Source organism: Zonotrichia leucophrys, chromosome Z, assembly GCF_028769735.1.
Source record: "Zonotrichia leucophrys gambelii isolate GWCS_2022_RI chromosome Z, RI_Zleu_2.0, whole genome shotgun sequence".
NCBI classification, from domain to species: domain Eukaryota; kingdom Metazoa; phylum Chordata; class Aves; order Passeriformes; family Passerellidae; genus Zonotrichia; species Zonotrichia leucophrys.
This window is the reverse complement of record NC_088200.1, coordinates 23,153,054-23,166,941: the sequence shown is the minus strand read 5'-3', so window position 1 is coordinate 23,166,941 and position 13,888 is coordinate 23,153,054. Positions and strand designations below refer to the sequence as shown.

At 35.3% G+C, this 13,888-nt stretch overlaps 1 protein-coding gene across 1 annotated transcript in view; it reads left to right on the top strand.

Moving 5' to 3' along the window:
- The window catches only part of TMC1 (transmembrane channel like 1), a 54,440-nt gene extending 40,885 nt beyond the window's left edge, over positions 1–13,555 (top strand). The window contains exons 12-20 of the mRNA XM_064736188.1: positions 1,351–1,530; positions 1,749–1,901; positions 3,088–3,216; positions 6,138–6,205; positions 7,761–8,000; positions 10,488–10,613; positions 12,185–12,263; positions 12,359–12,494; positions 13,299–13,555. Coding sequence (XP_064592258.1) covers positions 1,351–1,530; positions 1,749–1,901; positions 3,088–3,216; positions 6,138–6,205; positions 7,761–8,000; positions 10,488–10,613; positions 12,185–12,263; positions 12,359–12,494; positions 13,299–13,555 — 1,368 coding nt within the window. The remainder of the gene's footprint in view (positions 1–1,350; positions 1,531–1,748; positions 1,902–3,087; positions 3,217–6,137; positions 6,206–7,760; positions 8,001–10,487; positions 10,614–12,184; positions 12,264–12,358; positions 12,495–13,298) is intronic.
- The last annotated feature ends 333 nt before the right edge of the window (positions 13,556–13,888 follow it).

Genomic DNA, 13,888 nt, shown 5'->3' with positions numbered 1-13,888 from the left:
GTAAAATTAGTTTGTTACTTCAAGATTATCTTCTGAGCTGGAGTGTAAAGTGCATTCCTGACTTAAAGTAAGGCAAAAAGGTGTTAGCCTCACAAAGCTGGTGAGATGGGTGATGATGGAACAAGGAGAATGAATCCAGAATTTTCAACACCAAAGCCTGACTGCGAAAGTAACATTAAAATATCAAATAATCCACTTCTGGAATCCAGAGAAATAGGACTGTTGAGAGTGAATTAATTTAGTTGTTATCACGTTTTATTTTGATAGGAAAGAAAAAATTGTGTACAAAACTTGATTTAAGGCAGCACAAGCTCTGAGACAATAGAGCTTGGAGGAATTCAGCTTTCTCTCAGTTTAAAGGTGTGGTAACAGATTTGTACTAACAGGAACTGGGCTACCAAAGGCTGTTATATATTTGTTTATGCTGTAATCTGGAAAGTAGGTAACATTTTTCTTTATGCTCATAGTTTTGCTTTTGTTTCTATAATAAAAATATGCTTCTAAGGTGACAGAACTAAGATCTGGAGCAGTGTCTCTAAAGCAGAGTGGATAAAACAATACTGACATTATTTGGCTAAAAATTTTTCCTATTGACAGGTAATTAACATATTTGTAAGTACAAAACATTGCCCTTGATTGGATATTAATATTTAATTGCATAAATATATTTCACTTCTGGGTGAAATTCAGACATTTTTCTTATTCTATAGATCGAATTTTCCTATGTTTGCGTCATTAATATATGAATTGAGGATTTGATCAGAAAAAAGCCCCAACACCTGATGTACAATTTTAAGTTTAAAAAAGTGCAGTTCCTATGTACAAGGAAGAAGCAAGCTCTAAAATTTTAAATTCTTCATGAAAGTATTAATCTGCTTTTGTAGAAAATTTCATTACACTAGAGTCATTAAGGAATTGAACACAGTTTATATGTGATGGAGAAATCCTGGGTAAATATATTTTTTGCCATGTGCTCCTGAAGTTCACAGCAAAATAGCGGGATGCTGATGAATTTGTGGAAAAGACATTTTTCTCTCTGACTCCCATTCTCTCTCTTTAATGTTGTAAATTTTTTTATCTCCCTCTCCATATCAGCAGTTCCTAGTTCTGTCAGAACACAGTTCAGATACAATTGTTTAGTGAGTCATGGAATAGGGAATTAGTGGAAAGAGGCAGACTGGGACTGTGTGTGGATTTCATCAACTTGTGATACTCAGAGTGGATTTTGGTTTTTATTAAATTGAATACCAAATAAAAAGTAGTAATGGAAATATATTTTTTACCCAAATCAGAATTAATAGAATAATTTGTCTCTAACATTTTATTGTAAACTTTTTTCCCCCTCCTCAGGTGAACACGGTTATGTCACTTTTAGGAATGTTCTGTCCAACTTTATTTGATGTAATCAGTTCTCTGGAAAATTACCACCCTCGAATAGCTCTAAGATGGCAGCTGGGAAGAATCTTTGCTCTTTTCCTCGGCAATCTCTACACTTTCATTATTGCCCTGATGGATGAAATCAACCTCAAGGCAAGATATTTTCTTCCCTTCACTATGTTTGACAGGTCGCTGGGCCACACTGAAGCACTCCAGTCAGCCACAGACACATCAGTGAAAGGCATTCTTTTATTTCTGTTCTGCAAATTACATTTACCTAAGTTAGCAATGGGAAATTTGGGATAGACAGTCTTGAGGGTTGGTAACAAGCTCATGTTGATTCTTTCCCCCCAATTTATTTCTTTACTTAGCTGGAAGAAGAAAAGATAGTCAAATACAACATGACAATATGGGAAGCCAGTCTGTACAATGGTACTATTCCAGAGAATTCAACTGCTCCTCCAATACAGGTGGATCCTGCTGATGTCCCCAGAGGACCATGTTGGGAAACAATGGTAGGACAGGTAATGTAGCTGCTTGCAGCTCAGATTTGAAAATAGATCATACAGTCTCTTACAGGATATGATATCTAAATCCTCTTTATTTTGGCTAACAAGTCAGACAATGTGAGGAGAAGCAGATGTAGGACTTTCTGTTGAACTAAAAGTTCTTTAAAAAAATATTTTATTTTCTTTGAATCCTCTCTAAGAGGAAATTTTTTCTTCTGTTAGTTGATAGAATGAAAAGCATTTATTTTTTCCCTCTCCTTTCCTCTATCCCCTAATTTCTTTTCATCTTCCTGATGCCATCTTTGCTTTGCTTGTCTACTAATTTTGAAAAAATAAAGGAGTAACTCAAAAGGGACATGTATGTAAGACAGCTCTTACAACAGTATGCTTTTGAGAAGACATCTATGTCTTTAGCCAAATATAATAATGCCAAAGGACAATAAAAGTTTAGCAGAAAATCTGCTCAAATATTTTGTTGGATTCAGTTTGACAGTCATTCTTATTGACCTGCTAATCTAAAATGTGGTTTCCAAACAGTTTTCTAACCTACCCTTTTCCTCTATTTGATCCTACAACATTGCTGTTGATTTGTCCATGACAACAAACTCAATATTGAATAAATTTTGTTGTTTCTCTACCACTCTGACAATCTGTCCTCCTAAATGAATAAATCTCTAGCAGGGACCATATAGGCAGAAAAATCAGCCCCTCTATTTTTAATGATGCTGAATAAGAAGCTAAAAACACCAAATGCTCATAACTGAAACAATTTTACCCTTATTTTCATATCAGGGAGAGTAATAGCTTTCTGGGCTGTCGGGGTAAGGCCTGTTACAGGAGGTTTTAGTGAAATATAAAAAGCCTAAAATAAAAGTAGAGGCTCATATGAGGATTTTCATTTGGATTTTCTTGCTTTCTCTCCATATCCACTGGACATTGAAACTCTTTGAGAAAGAAGCCATTCACTTTTTTTTTTTTTCATTTTTAATCTTCTCAAAGAGGTCAAAAGCAGTTTAATCACTCTAGAAAATGAGGGGCAGTAGTTCTAGCACATTACAAAATCAGTGAATGCAGGAAAGTCAAGAGTTTTGTCCATGTTGGAGCAGGATAAACACAATTAAAGATCTAGTACAGTATTTAATTATTATTGTAATTATTAATTGCTTAAATGTATTCTTAAAAGAGAATATTGCTCTAACAGGAATTTGTGCGCTTGACAGTCTCTGACATGATGACAACATACATCACAATTCTAATCGGCGATTTTTTGAGAGCTGTCTTTGTTAGGTTTTTCAATTATTGCTGGTGCTGGGATTTGGAGTACGGATTTGTAAGTATCTGATTTTAAATGTCTTTGCTATTCATCACTTCACAATTTAGTAACAAAGTTCATTTTCCTTTCAATACTATACAGTTAACTTTGGTTAGATACACCAACTTCAAAATCCCTGAACTACACGGTGTTTGTTTTTTTTGCATTTTGCTTATGTCTTAATATTTTTCTTCTTCTTTAGACTTTGGTAACTTTAGGACTTCTGTAATTTATTTTATTTTATAAGAGCAAATTTTATTTTCTTTATAAGAACACACATTTTTCCACACATATACTATTTGAATATTTCACAGGATATAATCTCATTCATTGGATAGGGTCTTAAAGCACATAGTTCTTGTGGAGAAAAATATGAAAGATCCTGTTCCAGAAGTATTATTATATGGATAAATATATATACATATAGATACATAGATATATCTGTATTTCATTAGAATTAGTTCAGCTGATGTAAAATTAGTAAGGCCCATAACATAAGCAGGCATAGAACTCTTCACATGGGAGTTGAGACTTGCCGTCTCACACTGACTTGATCCAAATTAAATTTGTCAGCTACTTATGCTTTCAGGGTCTGATGCTGTTTTTAATCTTTTAAGTAATAGTCATGGTATTGTCAGAGCTTGTGAAACTCCTGGAGCCTGTTTTGTACTTACTGTGAAGTACAGAAAAAGGCTACATAATTTAAGACTATCAAGGGTATCTCTACATAAGCAGTCATAGTTGTAATTTTCACCTTCTTTTGTCAGAATTTTATCTTCACACATGTAAAAATTTCTCACATTGCTAGGAATTGCACCTTGGGAAATCCCAGTTTTCCAGAGGAAGTGAAAGTTGTCATGTTTTCTGTTAAAAAACTCTTGCTTCTGGTGCAGCAATCTCATTCTTGCTGACTCCCATGAAATTTCAGCATTATTTTTATGTTTTACCTTCCAGCGGGACTAGTGTGGGGATGGATACAAAGACTACCAGTCAGGTTGTAGTCAAACAGGTAATAACTGTTGCAATATCAAAATGAAATGGAAAGAGTTTGAATCTAGCATGAACAGAAAAATTGGCAACAACATATCTGCTTGTAGGGGATCCTGAAACCATTTTATAATTGGCATTTTTATTTGGCAGTATATAGGAATGTCTGTAACGTTCTGGTCCATTGTGGTCCCCAGGTCCAGTAAGCTCCCTGAAACAACAGCTGGAAGCGAAGTTGAAACTGGAAATTACTTAATTTCTGGAAACTAGCTCATTTGAAAATCTTCCTTAGGAAGTAGCTATACCTGTGTCTCTGTGGTTAGTGGCCATGGATATATATCCTTTAATTTTAAGCCTTTTGCTACAAGAAAAGTATTTTTGATGATCAAGATGTCCTTCGGTGAAGAATTCCAGAGATCAACTTGCATGTTGTGTGGGAAGACCTTATTTTCATTTGTTTAAAAGTTGGATTTCAAATTATTTAATCTGTTAATGCTAGCACCTATGTTAAAAAAGTAGTCATACATTATTTGATTCTCTATGATCTTATTAATATCTCCATGTTTTGTTTCTAACCTATAAAGATCTCTTTAGTCAACTGCTTTTCAAGTGTAATATTAGTAATCTCTTTAATTGTTTCCCTTATGTTAGCAGATTCATAAATACACGTGACATAAATATATCATCTCACTGTAAACATATATATATTTGTATATGCATAAAAGTACACAGAAAAAGTGCAGAAACTTCAGATATTCCAACAGCACAGCACAGTACAAGTCAAAATTGTGGCTTTAATTGAAGACTTCAGTAGAATGCCTTTGTCTTGTTTCAGCTGTAAGGGAATTGTTATTTTTGCATCTCATGCCCCTCTTACCTTCTATCAGTTATCAATATAATGATTAACTGGAATATGTGTATTATTCATGGTCTTTTTGTCCATCATTGTGATGAATCATGCAAGACACCTGTTACCATATATAAATATGTAAATAATATTTATAAATAGATAAATAATATATTTGAAACAGACAGGTAAAAACAAAACATTGAAAGCCATCAATTTCTTAGCAGGAAGTTTTGATCTGGTGCATATGGACACAGAATAAGATCTGTTGCCCTTCAATCGTTGCTTAAATTCAGTGTATCCAGTGTTTACAGCTGGAAATTTTAAGAAATAAGAAATAAATAATTAAGGTAGAAGAAAGATTAGTAAGTGATTAAAGATTTGAGAAACCAGAATGAAGGGTCAAATTACTAGTTCAGAAATAAAAGACTAAACAATTTTATGGTATTTATGTGTCCATAGTGGAAATAAAAATGTATGATACAGGGCTTTCTTCAGCAAAGAAAGAGATAATGAGACCCCATAAAGTTCTTAAAGTTCTGAATCCTAAAGGAAGAATTAGAATCAAATACTCAAACTAGAAATAAGGTATCCATAAAAGAAAATGATTGGCAACCTCTATCAATGTTAAAAGGAAAATTGAAGTGCAATTGCTGGAATATGAAAAAGAAAAGAAACATAGTGCCAGAGTTCAATTGGGTATTAAATCAATTAAATCACATTCATCACATGAAATTTCACTGCTGCTGCTGTACTGGAGGACAAAGTATTTTGACAACCAGAGGCCACTCCCATGGAAATTTTCTGAATTGTTGCTTTAAAATTTACCCAGTACCCAGAATGATTCTGATTTTTCCATTAACACCTGCCTCTGAACAAATATTGGAAAGATTTTCAGTAAAATGCTGCAAACTATATTAGAGACTAACTTGAAGCCTTGAGTTATATAATTTATTTCATGATTCACTGATAAGATGCAACAGGAAGCCTTGCACCATGATGCCAGTGTGGCGCTGCTCCTCAAAGTGACAGTCTTCATCTGCTCTAACTCATTTCAAAACACTTTGTGCAAACCTAATGAAAACATTTGTATAATTTTTTTCAGCCATCATACTCTGAGTTTGATATAAGTGGCAACGTGCTGGGACTGATCTTTAACCAAGGCATGATCTGGTAGGTGTGGCAAAGCATGTTGTATCTGCAGGATAGAGGGATTTATCTGTATTTGTGAAGAATTTTTCTGAAATCCGGACCCTATCCCATTTCTTTAATCTGATGGAAGTATATGCAATATATACCAAACTCTGGTACATTGCAATCAGTTGGAACAATTCAAAACTAGTTATGGACTGAGATTATTGGACCACATATATCAGGATTTTGCACTGAGTCGATAAAACCAACCAGTAAATATCTGCGTAGATTAAATTTACGCTTTTGGTCACTGACTGCTTGCTGTAGTGTTTTGCTTTGAAATTTAGCCTTGCAGTGAACCTTACCATTCTTTTCCCCTGTTCCTATGCAAAAAGGCCTTAAAGCAAATGTATTTATACTTCTCTGTGCAGTCACATGAATCTAAAAAATGCTACTGCTGCAGCATTGCTCCTCAGATGTAGAGAAGGAAAGGTGTAGATTTTCATTCTATTTTTGGACTTTACATGACTGGTAAAGAACACCAGCATGTAGCGTCCTCATGCAACATGCTCAGTCTTCCTCAGGAACTGTTCTCTGCAAGCATTTGACTTCACAGCTCATGCTAAGGCCTAATTTTTTACATTTAATATAACTTGGCTGATCAGACTTTTGTGTGGTAAAAGCCGTCCCTTCAGTAAAGCCCCTTATCTTTTCATTTAAGATACATGAAAAGAGGGAGAGGATACATTAATATAACAAAGCCTGTCATTCTTCTGTACTCAGAAGGTCTTTCCAACCCTAATGTAAATATATTTCCTGTTTCCAAATAGAATGTCTGAGGCACTCAGGGGCAAAGCATCTTAGCTTGCTCACTTTGTCACCTCATCACAAGAGCAAGGACTAAGGAAGAAGCAGGTTCCCAATCTCTTGTATTCTGTACTATTTGGCCAGGAAAATTAATTTAGATGCTCTTCAGTCAGCATGACATAAGAAACAAGGTGTGATGAAATAAAAAGGTGTCAAATATTTTGGTGTCATAACCATGTAACCATATATAATAAGGAAAAAACCCCATATTTAACAGAGTCAATAAACAGATTGTTGGCATGAAGCACTAAATTAACCCAGCAAGAGCAGCTAAAATAAATGTCAATTAAGCAAAAAAATATCCTTAAAAAAAAAGTGCTGGTATATCAATAAAAATAATAAATTACGAATGAAATAATTTTGTTTATACCAAGTTGTAGGAATTGGTCATACCTAGTTTTTAAAAAAAGGCTATCCTTTTTTGACACAACACAAGCAAAATGCTACCTGGAAAAATTAAGAGTGAATAACATTTCACCAAGTCCTCACTTAATTTGCAGAGAAAGAGAACTTTGAAACAAAGTTCATAGAGATAATCCTCTTGGTACTCATTCAACCTTTTTAAAAAAAGAGAAAAGGACAGTTTTAAAAAACTCCATAAAGTTGGCTATATGAATTTCTAAGTGCACAGTGTGCAAAGCACATTGACAGAGGGAATCTGTGGCATACTTGGAAAGACAGAAGTCCTATAAATAGTGGTTATTTTATTTATATGCTTCTCTTCTAGGATGGGATCTTTTTATGCTCCATGTCTCCCAGCAATCAATGTGTTCCGCCTCCACACGTCGATGTATCTGCAGTGCTGGGCAGTGATGTGCTGTAATGTCCCCCAGGAAAGAGTCTTCAAGGCTTCCAGATCCAATAACTTCTACATGGCCATGCTGCTTTTCATCCTTTTTCTCTCCACACTGCCTGCTGTGTACACCATTGTCTCCATCCCACCATCTTTTGACTGTGGTCCTTTCAGGTTCTTTGCATTTTACCTCCATCTTTTGCAATTGTTGTAATGACCTGCTTCCACACATCACAGTGAATGACGCAGTAATGAAAAAATGCCTCTATAATAAGCATTAGCACCTGATATGCTGGGTGTTTAATTGAGATGCATTTCTCATTGAGGAAAACTCCCAAAGCAGGAATCTTGGAAAACTGACTTATTCTTTAGCAAGTTTTATCTGAGGTGTAGAACAGAAAAGCTTTTCTTTTCGTCAATTTCAATGAAAAAAAAGTTACTGCTGCAATGAAGAAAAATTATTCTTATGGAGTAGAGCAGTGACCTGTTGTGTTTGAAAGAGATAGCTTTCAGGAAATGTCTGTATGCCCTGTATGAAGGGCAGATCGGAATGCCTGAGAGTGTGATAAATATACAGAGGTTCAGTCTTTGCCTTGCCTCTCTCCTGAATTTAATGAGTCTGTACTACCACTGTGAAAGCTGAATTTGTTTCTGAAGTCTTCAAGGCCCCCATAGTCATGGATCTTTTCTAAACATCTAGGCGTGCCCTGCAGACACATCTTGAATTCAAGGTAGTTTAGATTTTGCCACACTTTCTCCTTCTGTGCACAGTACCTAGAAAGTCTAGGATCATTTGAATCATCTTTACCTGCCTGGTAGCATGAGATAAATTTATAATGAGTTGTCTCACTTGACAACAGACAAGACAAGAAATTAAAAATTTTAAAAATCTTTTGCCTTTATTTTTTGAACAAAATATTAACACAGCAAGAGTGGGAGAACTGTAAAAGAGGCATTCTGGTTGCAAAGGAAAGGTTTAAATAATACATTACTGTTTTAAAATGACATCTGTGTGATCCCCAGTGCACTTGGTAAAGGAGCAGAAGTCTCACCACATTAAATTTGGTGAAAGGCAGAATAACAGAGATTGTCATTGTAATAGTCAGAGGCAGATAAAAGAGAGAACCATAAGACATGACAAAAATTCTGATGACACAGAAAATTGTTTGAATTTAGATAAAAATTTACAACAAAATAAGAGATACACATTAAGACTTTTACTGAGTCCTAGCAAAAATATATTGAAGGAAATATTTGAGGTCAGATCTCAGTAGCAGTAGGTATTGAATTGGGTATTAACTAAATGGTGAGATTACTCTTCAAAATTAGAAGGATAATTCTTGCCACTTTTTCTCTGTCATATTCTTCATCAAAAAGTGGAATCTTCAATATAACTTTTGATGAGGAGCACTTGAAACTGATGAAGGTTCATTCAGCCTCAGTATAGGTAATGCTACAGTGGAATAGACAGTGAATAAATACTGGTAGAGCGTTCTTCTACATTTAAAAATCAAAACATTTTCCTGATGTTAACTCAGTGTCCCATCCTTTTTGAAATTTGTGAATCATTCAGGGTTTAGTTTTGGTTTGGGTTTTTTTTTTTAATTATAGTCCATTCATTAAAGCAACATACACAATTCAACAGAGAACTGTCAGGGGTAGGGAAGAAAGGACAGAATTAGCAACAGAGCAGCAGAAAAAGCTTTGTGCATGCTGAAGAGCATGAGGACAGCTGAGAATGGAATTTCTCATCTACTGTAAGTGGGTAGGGCAAAAAAAGAGAAAGAAGAGAAGAATTTCACCTGCAAAATTTTAATATTAATTGAAAGAATGTAAACATTGAAAATGAGTTTAGAAAAAGACCCATTTGTAAGAAAATCTTTACCAGACTGAAAAGCAGTGACAGAAAACTTCAATGACTGGACAGTCACATGGCAATTTGGTGACAATTCCTACAACTAAGTAAAACTACTAATTAGAATTGATACACAGAGACCCATTCTACCAGTCTTGTCCAGGTTAAAAATGACAAACTTCTGTGCCCTGAGGCATAGAAAAAGGCAAAATAAGCAGAAGGGGATTTTCAGAACATCTATTGATACACTTCAGAAGGAAAATCATCTAAGGAGAAAATAACTTTATATATAAGCTGGAACAATTACATATGAAGGTAACTAGATTGATGCAACAGCAGCAAAAATACCCTGAAACACAGCCACTGACTTGTGTAGCATTGGTCACACATCAAAGAGAGAGGAGAGTTGGGTGGAACAAAAAATAATTGCAGACCACTTTTTGCTGGTCAAACGTAAAAACCAGGATTTGAATGTTTTCCCCCATGTCTTCATAGAGCACAAATAATGCTTTGTTCATTGGTTGGTGGTATGGAGCTCACAACTCATACACTGATTCACTGAGGAATAATTTGGATGGCAACCTGGCAAAATCTATTAGCATACAATAAGAATTTTGGTGCAATTTTCCCCCCATAGAATACATAAGTACTACTTTAAACAATATTCCCTCCAGATTGTAAAGTTTAAATAATGTTAACATACCTTATATTATCCTTTTTCCAGGTTTGATGTGACATGATCAGCTTATATATTCATGGTTGCCATAATAATTGTATATGATATTGTCAACTTTTCTGTTTAATAGTGGGAAGACTAGAATGTATGAAGTCATTTCAGAAACTCTGGAGCACGACTTTCCTTCCTGGTTTGGGAAGGTATTTGGTTATGCCTCTAACCCTGGACTTATCCTACCCTTTATATTGCTGATGGTGTACGTACAGAATATTAACTCAATGCTTGCTGTGTCTAAGGTCTGATAAGTTTCTTTCTCTCTGAATCATCACTGCCTGAATATCTAAGAAATGCAGTGCTAATTGTGCAGTGATGAGAGACTTGAACACTTCATGAGTCTTTTCTTTGAACATACTTAATGTGCATTTGCAGAAAGGTTGATACCTCTTTTTTGTTCAATGGTGTTCTTTTTTGTTTAGTTATGCTTTTAAAAAATGTTGTTCCTACCACAAAAGATAGAAAACTATTAAAATGCAAAAGGCCCATAGGGAATTTGTAATGCTGTGACATTGATCATCTTGTCCAGAATGCAGAACAGCCCATTGTAAATCCTTAGCAATTTCAATAGAAATATGAACATCATGGAGCAAAGTTATTCTCAGTAACTTTCAGTGAACCTGATCTTCAGTGCCTTTAATTGATAAACACTGTACTCTATATTATTAGGACAGGAACGTGAGACAGAGTTTTGGAGACTTTGAAACAAGGCTAGTAGAGGTTTTTGTGAATAATTCAGTAATTGGTAAAGAAAATGGCCCTGGAATATTTGCTCTTGGAGATTTTATTGAGTTCTATTTTATCATGGCATTTAACTTGCTTGATAGGGTTATTATATTGGGTATTTAGCATACTGCTGAACTAAAATTTAATTCTATACAAAGATACACTGGGATTTAACTTTGCATTGCAGAGCTGCAAGTAAATGTAGACATTACAGAACACAATATAAATTACAAAAGGATTTTATATGAGCAATATAAAATATTGAGATGAAATTTTGTAAAGGTTCACTTGATGCCATATTCTATTTTAACACTTAGCTGTAAAGGGTAAGGACACCAAAAATAAACCGAAGAAAGAAAAGAAAGAGGAAAAATACAAGGCAAAATCAGGCAAAGCAGAGGAAACAGCATGTGCTGATTAATTATTTACTTCTTATGTCAATTAAAGACTTCATAGCAGATGTTTTCTTATTAAATCAGAATAGTGAAAACTTCTAATTTCATAAAGTAGTCACAATACTAATTCTATACGCTGAAAAATGAAAATATTATGTTTTTTCTTAGAAGAAGAAGCAAGTAATAACTGGAAAAAACAAAAGGAATGTGATTTTGGTTGTTTTCTTGATAGTATTTCCAATTGTTTACTATATTTGCTGAGGAGTTTTCATAAATATGATTTACTCATTTTTAAGGTATGTCATGAGACTTAGTTAACTTTTGTAAGGTATTCTATAGAAGTAATTTCAGAGTTAAACACTACTTAATGAAACATATTTCTTAAATACTGTAAGATTAAATGTAGAATATTAATGGATAGAATAATTTCTTTCATTTTCCCCCCTGAAATAACAGTGCCTTCTGAAGAAGGAATAATGTAAAGAAGCACATTGTTCATTATAGTTCAAAATACTAGTATTGATTAAGCACAATAAATGAGAAAAAGATACAGGCCTTATATTATCACAACTGTAATGGTTGCTAAAGGAATGTTCTCAGTCTTTCTAATTAAATCATTGTCTAACAAGAAACTATTATTTTTTAAATTTAGCCTGAGTCTTTATTATCTCAACGCAACATCCAAATCCTACAAGGAAGCTAACTTGGAACTTAAAAAGAAGTTACAAAGTGTAAGAATAGAGAATTACTATTTCTTTGTATTTTACTAAATACTAGAGAGACTGTTGGGGTCACTGAAAAATGTCATCTCTCTCCCTATCATTAGCAAGCAGAAGAAAATAAAAGAAGAAATAAACAAAAAGCACAAAAATCAAATGAACAAGAGGAAAATCCTTTTGAGACTGAACCACCACCAGCAAAGCCTAAAGGAGACAAGCAAGATGAGTCCACTCCAAACAATGGTAAGAATTGGTCTGAATGTCTCATAATGAGTAATTCATGCATGTGTGATCCTTTGCTATAATCTCCTGAAACACCTTCATGATACTGAATCACAAGTATTAGCCTATTTCTTTCTTTGGCTTGTTTAAGAAATACTGCAACATTATTAGAAATACCTAGCAACATTAAAGTAAAAAGCTGAACTATATTGAACTGAAAATCACAATCCTGCTAAAAAAAGCCTGGTCTAAGTGCCAGTGATCCTTCTTATCTATCACACACCAGTCAAAGTCTACATCTTCTACATTTCTGTTGTGTTTTGTCGATGCAGAACTATGTAGGAAAGTATTTATCACCAGTGCCATGTTCACCTGGAGAAGGTATGGTAAGAACATATTAAGCAACTCATCAGAAAGCCTGGCTGGGGCAGGTGGGTGTCAGTCTGTCCTGAGGGATTTTGCTGGCTGTTTCTTTTCCCTCTTCATGCACACATGCCCTACAGCCACCAAACAGCATCAAGCCTAGGAGGGAAACCCAGGTGAGAGATGATTGTCTTTGGAAGAGCCATGTGTAATTACTGCCTTCATTGATAGACGAAGTGCATTTTGACAAATTGCCCACATGCCCACATGGGAGCCTTGCAGAAAAAACGGATGGAAAATACAGCACAAAGGTCATGAAGGAGCATTAGCCCAGATTTGGGTAGGGGAAGCCCAGACTTTCTACTGCAATCTAGGATAGTCAGGCAGCTGCTGGATTTCCCTGTCAGGGAACTTCGGATTTGCATGATCATTTGTTAATTCTGTCCTCCAAACATATTTCAGACAACAAGAAAGGACAGGATGGCAACGGATCAAAGACAGGCCAGCCACAAGAAACCAGCTCCTCTCAGCATCCTGGCCCTGTCCTGAATGGCCACTATCCTCCACAGAGCCGAGGAGGAAACCTTCCTCCACCATCCATAGCTGTGACAAGGCCACCCGGGCCCAGAGGGCCTAGAATGCCAGGCTATCCACCTGGAAATCCTTGCCTCCCAGGGATGCAGCCAGGAATGCCTAGGGGCCCTCCCATGTACAGATAAGGAGCCTTAAGAACATATAAGAAAACACTGAAGGATAGAAGTGTGGTCCTAAACCTACCACCCTCCTGTAAGAGCAGAACCTTGCTATGTTTGTCATAAATCTTCATGTGCGTAGAAGAGGCCCATGTGCTTCAGTTTTCTGCAGTATGGGAGCATCAGAAGAAACGTGGCATATGTCTTCTTGCATTTGAAGGCATTGTGAAAATGTGTTGTCTGTATCAATAAATTGCTACAGATTTTTATTGGGGATACTTGTTAGAATAGTGGAAAACAATTTGTATTCAGCTGACTTTTTTAAAAGCTTGAAATTTTGTCCCTAATATCTTTTCCTTT